Source organism: Sparus aurata, chromosome 1 (genome assembly GCF_900880675.1).
Source record: "Sparus aurata chromosome 1, fSpaAur1.1, whole genome shotgun sequence".
NCBI lineage: Eukaryota > Metazoa > Chordata > Actinopteri > Spariformes > Sparidae > Sparus > Sparus aurata.
The window spans coordinates 38,922,375-38,935,321 of NC_044187.1; the positions used below are offsets into that span (position 1 = coordinate 38,922,375).

The following is a 12,947-nucleotide window of genomic DNA, read 5'->3' on the forward strand; positions in this document are numbered from 1 at the left end:
ACAATAGGCAAATGTATTTATTTATTCATTTATCTTTTTATACATTTCTTTATTTATCTATTTATTCTTAAAAAGAAAAAAAAAACAGTGTTGTGTTCTGAAAAAAAAAAAAAATGTTATTTCATATTAATGGATTGAAACTGAAATTTGAAATTGATACTGATATAGTTAATGTGTTTTTGGAAGTTTATCTCATTTTAACATTGAATGCTTTTTGAGGTTTTTTTCTTTGTTTAGATAAATGAAATCTAAATCCCTCGTTATTTCATGCTGGAACATCCAGGGTCTGAGGTCCTCTGCTTTTGGCCTCAAGAGCAGAACCCCAGACTTCACCAGAGAGTTAGGAGATACAGATGTGTTAGTTTTGCAGGAGACTTGGAGTAGAGGAGACATGCCCACTGGTTGTCCCTTAGGCTACAGAGAGATAGTGTTCCCATCCACCAAACTGAAAGGAGTAACCCAGGGCAGGGATTCAGGAGGAATGCTGATTTGGTATAAGGCAAACCTTGTACACTCAATACAGTTAATCAAAATAGGCGAATTTTCAATTTGGATCAAAATAAAAAGAGAAGTAGTTGCCACTGATAAAGACATATTCATGTGTGCAGCATACATCCCCCCATCAGACTCCCCTTACTACAATGAAAACAGTTTCTCCATTCTGGAAGATGAGATCAGTCACTACCAGGCCCAGGGAAGTGTACTGATCTGTGGGGACCTTAATGCCAGGACTGGTATAGAACCAGATTCTATTACCCCACAGGGAGACAAACATATACAGTACCTGGCCAGATCAGCATCCCCCTCCCTTCTTACCCCCACAGGAACAACTTTGACAAAACTGTCAACAAAAGCGGGCAGCAACTACTGCAGCTGTGTCGAACACTGGGTCTGTACATGGTTAACGGTCTGCTTCGAGGGGACTCCTATGGTCTCTACACACACAGCTGTCCTCTTGGCAACAGCACCGTAGACTATAGCATTACAGACCTGGACCCCTTCTGTCTGAGAGCATTCACAGTCAGCCCCCTCACACCCCTATCTGACCATAGTAAAATAACACTCTACATTAGAAAGACAGTAACAGACCCTCACGCAGCAGAACCCACTAAATTGAACTATACAAAACAACCTTATAGATGGACGACCAAAAGCAAGGATGACTACCAGAAAGCAATCAGACATCAAACAATTCAATCTCAATTAGACCATTGTCTTTCCACCTCATATCCCCACAGTGACAATGGCCTGAATCAGGCTTTACAGAGTCTGAACAACATATTTGACAACGCAGCACATTTATCCAACCTGAAAAAATGTCAACACCACAGATCAAAAATGTCAACCAGTGAAAAGTGGTTTGATACAGACTGCAGACATCTGAGAAAAACACTCAGGAGTTTATCAAATCAAAAACACAGACAACCTGACAACCCTGAGCTCTGCCTCCATTATTGGGAGACACTGAAATTATACAGAAGAACACTCCGAACTAAAAAGCAGCAGCATGAACAGCATCAACTTGATGTAATCGAAGAGTCCATCGACTCAAATGATTTCTGGAAAAAATGGCACTCTTTCAGCAAACCACAGACGGAAGAATTGGCTATTCAAAATGGTGAAATATGGAAACAACACTTTGAAAACCTGTATAGCTCTATTACACTGAATTCGGCCCAAAATGATCTCCTCAACAAACTACGAACTCTAGAATCAGTCGTTAAAGACAGTCAAAACCCTTTAGACTACCAAATTACTGAAGAGGAGCTGCAGGCTAAAATCCAGGCCCTACAACCAGGGAAGGCCAGTGGTCCTGATGGCATTTTAAATGAAATGTTGAAATTTAGTGACAATAAATTCAACATCGCGATATTAAAATTATTCAATCTGGTTCTAAACATTGGACATTTCCCTGAAATCTGGTGCAAAGGAATCATCACACCAATCTTTAAAAATGGAAATAAATTTGATCCAAACAGTTACAGAGGCATATGTGTCAGCAGCAACCTGGAGAAGTTATTCTGCAGCATCTTAAACAGTCGACTGCAAAACTTCCTCAGTGAGCACAATGTCCTGAGCAAGAGTCAGATTGGTTTTACACAACAACATCGAACTACAGACCACATCTACACCCTCCACACTCTCATTAATGAACACGTCCACAAAAACAACAACAGACTTCACTCTTGGTTTGTACATTTCAAAAAAGCATTTGACTCCATTTGGCATAACGGTCTGTTCCTGAAATTGATTGAGAAAGGTGTCGGGGGGAAAACCTACGATATCATTAAAACAATGTACACAAATAATAAATGTGCTGTGAAAATTGGCAACATGGAAACTGACTTCTTCCCCCAAAGTAGAGGAGTGAAGCAGGGCTGCAGTCTGAGCCCCACCCTGTTTAACATTTATATTGATGAACTGGCCAAATCCCTGGAAGAGTCAGAGATCCCTGGTGTCACCCTGTCTGACACAGAAATTAAATGTCTACTGTTTGCAGATGATGTGATACTGCTCGCTCCATCTAAAGAGGCATTACAACAACAACTGGATCATCTGCAAACCTTCTGTCAGACCTGGGCCCTGACAGTCAATCTGGAAAAGACTCGAATTATGGTCTTCCAGAAACGACCCAGGAGTCAGGGAAACCCACACAGGTTCTTACTGGGCTCCACTGACATAGAACACACACACAGCTACACATATTTAGGACTAAAGATGACTTCAACAGGGAATTTCAATCTGGCCGTGAATGATCTCAGAGACAAAGGAAGAAGGGCTTTCTACGCTATAAAGAAGTCTTCAAAAATCGATATACCTGTTAGAATCTGGCTGAAAATATTCAAATCTATAATTGAACCAATCCTACTTTATGGCAGTGAAGTGTGGGGTCCTCTTGTAAACCAAAACTTTGAAAAATGGGACAAAAACCCAATAGAAACCCTGCACACTGAGATCTGTAAGAGCATCCTCAGAGTCCACAGGAACACCCCCAACAACGGATGCAGAGCTGAACCGGGCCAATTTCCCCTTTTAATTAGGATACAAAAAAGAGCAATCAAATTCTACAAACACCTAAAAGCTAGTGAGCCAAACTCCTACCACTACAAAGCTCTCCATCTTCAAGAGGAGCAGATAGAGAGGAGTCCCCTCAGCCAGCTGGTCCTGAGGCTCACCTCCTCTAACAGCACCAGGCCTCAGGACCGCCCCCACACAATCTGGACCAACCAGATTATAGCTAAAGAGAAAGAAAAATTACATTAACTATTGGACATCCAGCACAAAAACTCAAAGCAAACTTCAATGTTATTCAGATCTAAACAGACAGTACACGCTGGCAGAGTACCTGACCACCGTGACTGATGGGAAACTGAGAAAGACTTTAACCATGTACAGACTCAGTGACCACAGCCTGGCCATAGAGACGGGCCGACACCCAGAGAGGCCCGGCTGTGTCGGCTCTGTCCACACAGACAGCTGGAGACTGAGACACATTTCCTGCTACAGTGTAGCGCATACAAAGACATTAGAACAAAGTTCTTTAAACAAATTGAATGCAAACTCCAAGACTTTGATTCACTGTCTGACCAGATAAAAATGCAACATGTACTTGGAGAAAACAGTGTCAGCGCCATAGAAGCAGCCAGATATGTGAGAGCCTGTCACAGCCTGAGAGACGAGCAGCACAACAACACATGACAGCAGCCTGTCTCCTCACTCACCAATCACCTCCTCTACTCCATGTGGGCTCTTTGTTTGTTTGTTTGTTTGTTTGTTTGTTTGGGGTTTTTGTTCTTGATCTGTTTCTTTGTTGTTGTTTTTATTTGTTTTTTTTTAATTTATTTATTTATTTAATTTAATTTTATTTATTTTTTTATTATTATTCTTTTTACATTTGATTTGCACCTTATTGAATTAATATATTCTTGTTAATTGTTTCTTTCCTTATTGATTCTCAACAAATGTTAATTACTTCTATGCCATTTTGCCATTCTGCCATTTCTTTTTCCTTTTTATTTATCTATCTATGTTATTCTATTTAATGAATTGTGTCATCCTTGAAGCTTTGGCAATATTATTCACCAAACATTCATGCCAATAAAGCACACTGAAATTGAATTGAGAGAGAGAGAGGGAGAGAGGGAGAGAGAGAGAGAGAGAGAGCAGATAGAGAGATATGTACTATGAGAGGGAGAGAGATAGATGGATGAGAGGGAGAGGGAGAGAGAGCGAGATCGCTCCTGATATTGAGCGATCTGCGGACTATAGCTCGGCGTCTTCTCTCTCTCTCTGCTCTGTTCTCTCGCGATCTCTTTCTCTTCGCTCTCTCTTTCGCTCTTTCGCTCTCGTTCTCTCTTTCTCTCTTTTCTCCTCTCTCGCGTCTCTCTTCTCTCTTTCTCTCTCTTTCTTTCTCTTCTCTCCTTCTTTCTCAGAGGAGAGGAGAGGAGAGCTGCCTCATCAAACTCCACCATGCACATAGATGAGACGTGACAGTAGAGCGATTGAACCTTTGGAGTTATAATACATCTACCATAACTTCCTTTGCTGGGGGCTAACAACGTCGCCTTCCACTGTATTTAACATGTTTAAATATGAGTTATATTTCAGAAGAGCGCCCATTTGTGCTTGTTAAGCTAACTGCTTGTTAATGACAGTTAAAATGTCTGTGTCGACTGTTTATCTTGCCACAAATCTTAAACTTCTTCCAGATATTGAGTTTACTGTGACTTTGCTGTTGTAAACATTGCTGTTCCTCCTTACAGTCCACAGTAGTCATTTCTTGGTTTTGTCACATGTTTAGATGTGCAGCCTGTATTTCTAGTTTGCACTTGCCCTCCAATAAATAGCCTTATAATAAACCAGTGTTTTATTGCTTTTAAAGAATTGCAGCTGAATTGCATGTCTTCCAATCCTCCGTATTATGATGATGTGAATAGACTCATGTTGACAATAATTTGTTGACACAAAAGAAATGTCAATTGCATATCACTCACAGCTACACAGGATACACAGCTATGTAGTTAGCTTTCTATAAGTACTTTGTTTATTAATTTTACATTAATTAATCTACATATTGTGTTATTAAGGCCTCAAAAAAAAATTTGCAGCGCGCACATACTGCCCTTTCCTGACTTTGAGCCCCTGCCCCTCTATAATCATGTGCACATCCCTGAAAGCCCAGTATATCTAGCTGTGATCAGTTTGATTACCATGTCTCTGCAACAATTTGTATGCAGCAAGGTGTGGACTAGTGTTGTGATGTAAGATACATGTAGGAAACACTGTTATAATATGAGGGTAAAGGTCTTCCGAGAAATCTTTTTGAGATTTAACCAACTGGTGGTAAACCTGAAATTCCTAAGTAACACTAAGGATTACAGAGAAGTCGTTGCAGTTTCCTACAGCTGCCATTAGATGTTACTAAAGAGGCACAGTCAGTGGGAGCATTAAGAGTGTAACTTTTAAATCACTGTAAGTCTCATTACTTATTAGTTATTTCCTTATCAAATGTTACATTGCATTTTATAGAGGTTACCATAGAGTATTGATATGTATAATAAAGTTTTAGATGTAGGCACCATCTTTCTTAGCATCAGGCAACTGTGACAAAATCTAACTGAAATGTGTTTGACTGACAGCAGAGCTACTGGCTCCTTAGTTCCCTTCATGCAGCTCTCTTATACAATTTTACAGAGCCAGTCCGTACTACAGATAAACCTCAAACCCACCCATATCATAGACATGGAGGTCACTTCCTCTGTGCTCTGTTACTTTGTGAGGCATTGTAAAAATGATGACAGCTGTTATGTCACTTGAAATCAAAGATGTCTGTATACAGTATATTGATACAACAACAGATTTTCAATTATCTCTTGGCCTGTGTGGAGTTCACTGGATAGACAAACAAGAACACAACAGTGTTGCTCAACAATATAGACAATGATGATGTGCTGATTCCAAACATGTCTCTATAAAAGCAAACAATTGGAAAATCAAACAGTACATGTGGTGGCATTACCTGAAATGAGCAGGTAGGGAACCTCTGTGTTCCACATCAAGCCTCTGACTGGAGCTTTATGACCACCCAGCACATTAATACATGCGTCCTGTGTGTAGTCCCATATACGAACAGTACTGTACAGACAGACACACATGGAATATTTTTTGAATTCATTTGAAATGATGACTTCAAGGACTAATGCATGAAATTTGGAACATATAATCTGCAGGTGTATTATACCAGCTACAAGGAACTTTCATTTGTTGTTTATTCTGGCAGCCCCTGTGGAAAAAGGTGGTATGAGCCCTGCACCTTATTCTCCTGCAACTTATGTTCCACTTACCTCAGCATTTTATCGTATTTACCTCAGCATTTTATCTAGTTTTATAAACTCTTACGCATTTTATTGTATATAGTATTTTATTATTTATTGCATATTGTATATAGTCCTTTATTGCTGCTTATTGTTTCTATCTTTGCCCTTATATTTTGATTGTACTTGCTGCTATGATGACCTCAGGGATTACTATAGTTATCTATATATCTATCTATGAGCACCACCACCTCCTATCATAATGGTCTTGATCTAGCTAGCATGTGCATATGTTGTCCTCAAAAAACTCAAACATTGATTTACAGTAGCAATGAAAAGAGACTTAGGATCTTTCTCATTGTGAAATTTTCCAGACTCACTGCAGATTTCCATTCCATTAAGTCTTTGAGAAGACATACATTACATGCTTCATAATTGCCAATAAATTCCTACAGGCTGTTAAAACACAATGTCTATATTCTGTAATTCACACATTTTTTTGTATATGCATTATGTTTAATATTTGTATTTGCACCAAAGCAGGATGTTCATCTCATCTTGACCAGCCTGCATTGCTCTAGCCCTCTGTGTCTGAACTCACCCATCATCTGATCCAGAACAGAGTATCCCCTCTCTGAGTGGAGACCAGCGAACATGGAATACTTTAGCTAAGTGCCCAGTGAAGACCTTCAGAGGCTGATCAGAGCTGGTGGCCAGGTAGTACACACGGACATTCTTATCCTCACAGCCTGTCGCGATCATATCCCTACAGGGAGCGAGAAAGGCAGGAGGTTATGTATAAAACCGTGGCCATGTGTAAGCAACTACCAGATCACAAAACACTTTTATTTTGACACTATTAATCCGCTTGACAGAACAATAGTTAAAAAGGTCTGCCAGTCGTACCCAGCTGCAGCATGAGGTGACCTTCTAATGCATAGTGTCAACCCCACTGAGAAATATGGCCGATGTACTGAGGTCTTACTTGTTGTTCTGGCTCCAGTCACATCCAAATACAGCAGCAGGATGTTTGTACTTGTGGAGAATTTTACCATCAATGGTCCGGATGATACTGTTGTCAGTACAATAAAAAAAAAAAATTTAAATGCAAGACTCTCTATGAAAAACACATATTATGCTTTCCTTTATAATAGAACAAACTCTTGTCAGAAAAGTAGAGAAGATGAGAACTTACCAGAATCCATCTCCACTACAGGTAGCAATCCTCTTAGAATCTTTATGGCTCCATGATATACAGAATATACCATTCTTACCATGCTGGTGATGACAGAGAGGTGTACATTTTTAGAGGAACAGGTCACCCAAACATTTTGAGAATCATCTCCTCCCCTCTTGCAAATGGAAAGTCAGGTGAAGTTTCATAGTCCACAACACATTATTGGAGAAACACTTAAAGGCCCTGTTTCTCTAATCGGTATGAAAACAACACTTTGATTCTTTTAAATTGACAGTACAAAAAACATGGTGACAACAGCTACATTTTAACTAATACTCCGATTGAGCTCAGTGCTACACTGGTGATTTTCACACAGATTCCGCATTAGAGAGAGTTTGGACTGATGGTCAAAGTAACCTCATTAAAGCGAGTGATGATCTTTCCTTTCCTGACATCCCAGATGAACGCTCCATTACGAGACGTCGCCCCTGCAATGCAGTTCAGGTCTCCTTTAAAACACACACCGACAGACAGGTCATCAAGTTTCACATGATGATACAAATCAGTGAGATGTTGTTGCTGGGATGGGGCACATTTTGAACAATGCACCTGACCAGGCTGTGTCACAATAAAGCATGTTTAAAGCATTTTCAAGCGTTTCCAGCACCTTAGGAGGAATTACAATGCATTTTGTAATGTAAACCTGCATTTTGAATTCTAAAAATATCCTAAATATACATCAGTCATTTTTTTGGACAGCCCCCTAAAAGTTCTCTTGTCTCAGTTTTCTTTCCCTAGCTGTTACAGAAACGAAGGGGGGCGTGAGGCTGGGTCAGTCTGCTGGTTGCATTTATTTGCTTTTTTATTTCTTTATTTAAAATTTGAACTGTTCAGTCAAGTAGTGACTTGTCATGAAAATAATGCATTTACAATTTTTAAGCAGTTTCAAGTACTCTATCAGAAATCCAAGCACTTTTCAGACCTTGAAAACACCACATTAAAATTAAGTATTTCAAGGTTTTCCAGCACCAGTATGAAGCCTGAGTACTTGTCTTTAGTGGGCTGGGGTGTTAAGGCTGCGTTCATGGTTGTAATGCATGTGAGTCATTCCACAATTCTTGGTTGCAAAGGTTTCACACGCCATTTTTTGCATGTGCTGTATGCTTGCATGAGCTTGTGTGTGTGGATGTGTGGAGTGAATGTACCTGGAGCCCAGGACAGGGAGTATACCACTCCTTCATTACCAGGGGAGGTGTAAACAGCTGTTAGTGTGTTTGTGTCCCAGATTTTGATGGTTCCATCAAAACTAGCAGTGGCCAGCAGGTTGGGATCATCTGGCTTAAATTTACAGTCGAATATAGTCTCTACATGACCCTGGAAACAAGATAAAACACAGAAAGACATTCCTGAAATCACAAGTTAAGTTAACACAAAGCAGGGTATGTTCTGTTATTGGTTTGTCCATTCAGTCATGTGAGAGCATGTGCTGACTTTACAAAGGATATTATAGAATACCAAGTCTCGTAGAAAGTCCCACTTTTTGGCACCCATGTCATAGAGCCCCACCCCTCCATCCATGAAACAGCACACAGCATGGCCAGGAGGCAGAGAGAAGGTTCGATTCTGTGACAGGGTTGGGGGAGGTACTGCCTCACTGGTGGAACTAGTGTGCTGACTTTTACTGGGAGAACAGGAACTCTGTGCTGTAGAGAGAACAAATATTCTAGAAATCTTAAAGGAGAGAATCCTTACATTTCTTAACAGCCAGTCTCAAGCTTATTTCAGGTACAGAGTGATGCTGAGCTCTTTAAATGAAGACAAATACTACTGGTCTCACACAGCTTACATTCAAGAAGAAAAAACACAAGCATATTCAAATTTCTTCTGGAATGTTCTGGAGGCTGACGCACACACACACACACACACAAACACTCACACACGAGTAAAAGTAAAGATATAGTGTCAAAAAATAAATGCATCAAATTAATAAATGAAGAATGTATTTATTTGGCTCTATCTGCAGTGAAACTAGCAACTAAAGTTTCCCTCCAAAATGTGGTGGAATGAAAGTAGAAAGGAGCAGAAAATGGATAAATACTCAGATAAAGTCAAAATTGTAATTGATTGTAAAAATAAAGAACTTGAAGGAATGTACTTTGAATGTACACAAGCGCTTGTTGTTAAGATGCACAAATCTGGAGATGTGGATGTTGTGTAAATCATCTTGGTTTTACCTTTCTTGGCAAGAGGGGAGTTAAAGACATGCAAAGCATGAAATCCAGTCTTTTTCAGTTTAAAGCTGTCCAAAGGAGTGGAACGAGACACATTCCACACCCTCAACACTCCAACCTGGGAGTCTGACAGACAGACAAACACAAATAACTGAAAACACATCAAGGTCTCTTCCATAATGCAAATGTCATGAATATTTTTCTTGGTCATTAAAACTTTTCCTCTCAAAACGCATGGGTGGTATTACTATGAACTCCATGTGCTATCTTAAAACACAATATATTATTTTTGCTGCTAGGGTCTCCTGGTCAAATCAGTACAAAAGACATCTGATGAATGTTGTGTGGGGAGCACCAAGCAGAGCTAGAAATACGCCTTTTTGGGGCAAATATGTCACAGTGCAACTGTGGCAGTCTGGCTTGATTTTCTGTTTTCTGAGTTCAGCTCTCCTTATATGCGTTTCCCCCCTCCTTTCTCCCTCACCTGCTCCTTCCCTGTGCGTGTGTCTGTGGGCGTGGCAGCAGCAGCAGAGTAGCACGTCTGTATTGGATCAACTCATCACCCTCCGGCTTTATGCACCTGGTCTCCCCACCACTTCGGCGCTATCATTACATCCCATACTGTGACTTCAGATCGTCGCTCTTTAGTGTTTTCTTGACACTGAGTATTTTGTGTTTTTAATATTTTTGCCAGTTGTGCTAACACACTCTCCAGCGCCTGTCTGCTCTGCTTGCTGCTCGCCTGCTCTCCTGAGTTTCTCCGAGCCGGCTCCAGTCAACCTCGCCTGTCTGCCTGCCTGTCTGTCTGCATTCCTGCCTGCCAGTCTGTCTCTTTTCTCACTACTTTCTGTCTTCGTTCTCTGCATTTGGGTCCTAACAAAACCCCCACCGTAACAGAATAAACACATACACAAGTAACGCCAATTAACACAGATGATCTCGTGGTCAAACTGGCATGAGAAATGCCACGCTTTTAGTGAACACATTATTAAACAACCACCACTGCCAGTGAAAATCTATTGATGTGCCTCAGGCAGGAATGTGCAGACAAGTTAGTGTTTTAAAGTTTTCTCCACGTAATGTGTAGTCTCATTCTCTGACTCACTTCAACACTCGTACTCTGACTCTCTGAGTCTTACGCATTACCTTAAGTCAACTTGTGGATTTCTCTGGTTTTAACATTTTCGGACACTTCTGGAATAATTTGAGAAGACAACTCAACACAGTATAGAACAAAGTTGGAGTTGTTTTTGCCATTTTAATGCATAAATCTTACATGGTCATATGATACAAAGTATTGTGGTTTTAGGTTGCCAAATGTACTCTTTAATATGTCAGTTAGGATCCATCTATACACAGAGGGCATTGTGGCAGCCATATGTCTCACATACCAGCAGGTCCAACCTGTAGTGTTAAACATATGATGATCACACATCCCCCACAGAATAGACACAGTCTTTACCTCCGGTGATGAACATGCCTGGTGCAGAGGGTACCCAGGCCAGACACTGAACTGATGCAGCAGCTGAGGGGAAGCAGAAGGACGTGATACAAGCCAAGGCCTCGCTGTCCACCAGCCTGATACCATTATGGAGATTAGAGACTGTGAGAGAGAGTTCATCATTTAGTTATTATAGTCACACAGACTGTTAGAACCCGCAACTGAATGAGTTACACGAATAGACAGGATTCACTGTTTTGAATGCTAGCATGTTATTTTATGGTACTAATTCTCAGCACACACTAACAACTGCTGTAGTACAACACATTAAGCCTCTCTATTCATCTATTTTGTGTGTCTTATTGCCTTATGTCTTGTTTTCATTTCAAATGTGTTTTTTCCAGGATAAATTTGTCTACCCTGTTAACATATATTTAACATATTTCTGATTCTGATATGTAAGTGGCACATGTTCTACATTTCTAAAGAATCTTAAGATTTTTATTGTGTATATCTGTTTACATTTTGGTGAACCATAGAAAGTAAGGCAGCACTGGCAGATTCCATTTACAGTTGGTAGTGAAATTACTGATTTACAGAAGACAATAATTCATTAAGGTTTCAAGGTTCTTCCTTAAGGGCAGGAGAATAACTCATCAGTGGATCTAATTTGGGACAAAAAAAGAAGTGCAACAATGACATGCGAATGCAGCATGTGGTGGCTGTCGGGGACTTAAAGTTTCCTGAAGGAGTGGTGGCTACCGTGCTTTCTGTTGTCACCAGCAAAGTTCATCTCAAAGGAACGGGGACAAAGGGTTTTTTTTTTGTCTTTGTCGTTTACTGTTGTACCAGCATTTACTGTACGTCAGAATGGTGAAAGTGGTATTTCAGGACAGTTTGGAAACAGTTGAGTCTGAGCCCTGACCTTTGATATTGAAAGAACTTTCTCATATCTTGTCTGTGAGATTTTTACATGATATCTATTTATGAACATATACAGCTGGAAAGAATTACTGGCAACAGGCTGTGAGATGTAGGATAAATAGTTTGTCCAACCTAATAAATAGTCTGTTGACAAAAGGTCCCACTCCAGAGCACTGACTGGGTCCTCTTCATCCGTCCCCTCTAATGACTCTGGACGCAGCACATGCTTTTGGCTTTTGCTCCCTAAATAAGACAGGACAGGCAGATTCATGAAGATATGTGTGTGTACATGCTTACATAACCTGAAGAGAGAAGTAGTGACATGAATTTTATAGTTAGGAGTTTATGCTGCCCGGAAATGACTGTTATTCCAAAAACGTACAAGTAAGAATGTGTTTGAATTATATAGAATTGAATGAGTTGAGGAAAAAAATCCACACCTGGCTGGAAAATAGACAAACTTCCATCAGTGTGTCCAAACACCAGTTTGCCCTTTTTGGTGGGGTGCCATCTGAATAGACAGATATCAGATAGGAAGGAGTGTGCTTCTTTATGCACTGTGACCCCGGGGTCGGGACCTCCATAGACCCAGATGTACAGTGGACCACGCTGGGAGACAAACGCCACCCCGTCAGCTGAGTTCCAGCACCAACTGACTGACGTGGGGACGCCTGAAAGAGAAGAGGAGACGCTGTAATACTCGACAGGAGGTGAGGACATTACAATAATCTAACCTAAACCACTCCAGTGTGCCAATAAAACCTGGCGTAGATCATCCATCGACCTTTAGTATTGTCCAGTCTTGCTACAGCCTTTGTTCTGCTACGTTCCATACGATGAGCAGGTTATCAGCAGAGGCT

General features: G+C 40.5%; 1 protein-coding gene across 6 annotated transcripts in view; it reads right to left on the minus strand.

The window, feature by feature from the left end:
• The window catches only part of wdr17 (WD repeat domain 17), a 62,101-nt gene that overhangs the window by 34,804 nt on the left and 14,350 nt on the right, over positions 1–12,947 (minus strand). For 2 of the 6 annotated variants that reach the window (XM_030424908.1, XM_030427302.1), the window contains exons 1-11: positions 12,528–12,856; positions 12,220–12,330; positions 11,185–11,325; positions 9,726–9,848; positions 9,007–9,194; positions 8,697–8,865; positions 7,909–8,000; positions 7,510–7,592; positions 7,300–7,386; positions 6,916–7,080; positions 6,020–6,135 (exon numbers count right to left, since the gene is read on the minus strand). In XM_030424908.1, coding sequence (XP_030280768.1) covers positions 6,020–6,135; positions 6,916–7,080; positions 7,300–7,386; positions 7,510–7,592; positions 7,909–8,000; positions 8,697–8,865; positions 9,007–9,194; positions 9,726–9,848; positions 11,185–11,325; positions 12,220–12,330; positions 12,528–12,807 — 1,555 coding nt within the window. In that variant the 5' untranslated portion in view covers positions 12,808–12,856. Of the gene's footprint in view, positions 1–6,019; positions 6,136–6,915; positions 7,081–7,299; positions 7,387–7,509; positions 7,593–7,908; positions 8,001–8,696; positions 8,866–9,006; positions 9,195–9,725; positions 9,849–11,184; positions 11,326–12,219; positions 12,331–12,527; positions 12,857–12,947 lie in introns of those variants that run through there. The other 4 variants (XM_030425718.1, XM_030424152.1, XM_030426539.1 and 1 more) reach the window with 3 other exon arrangements.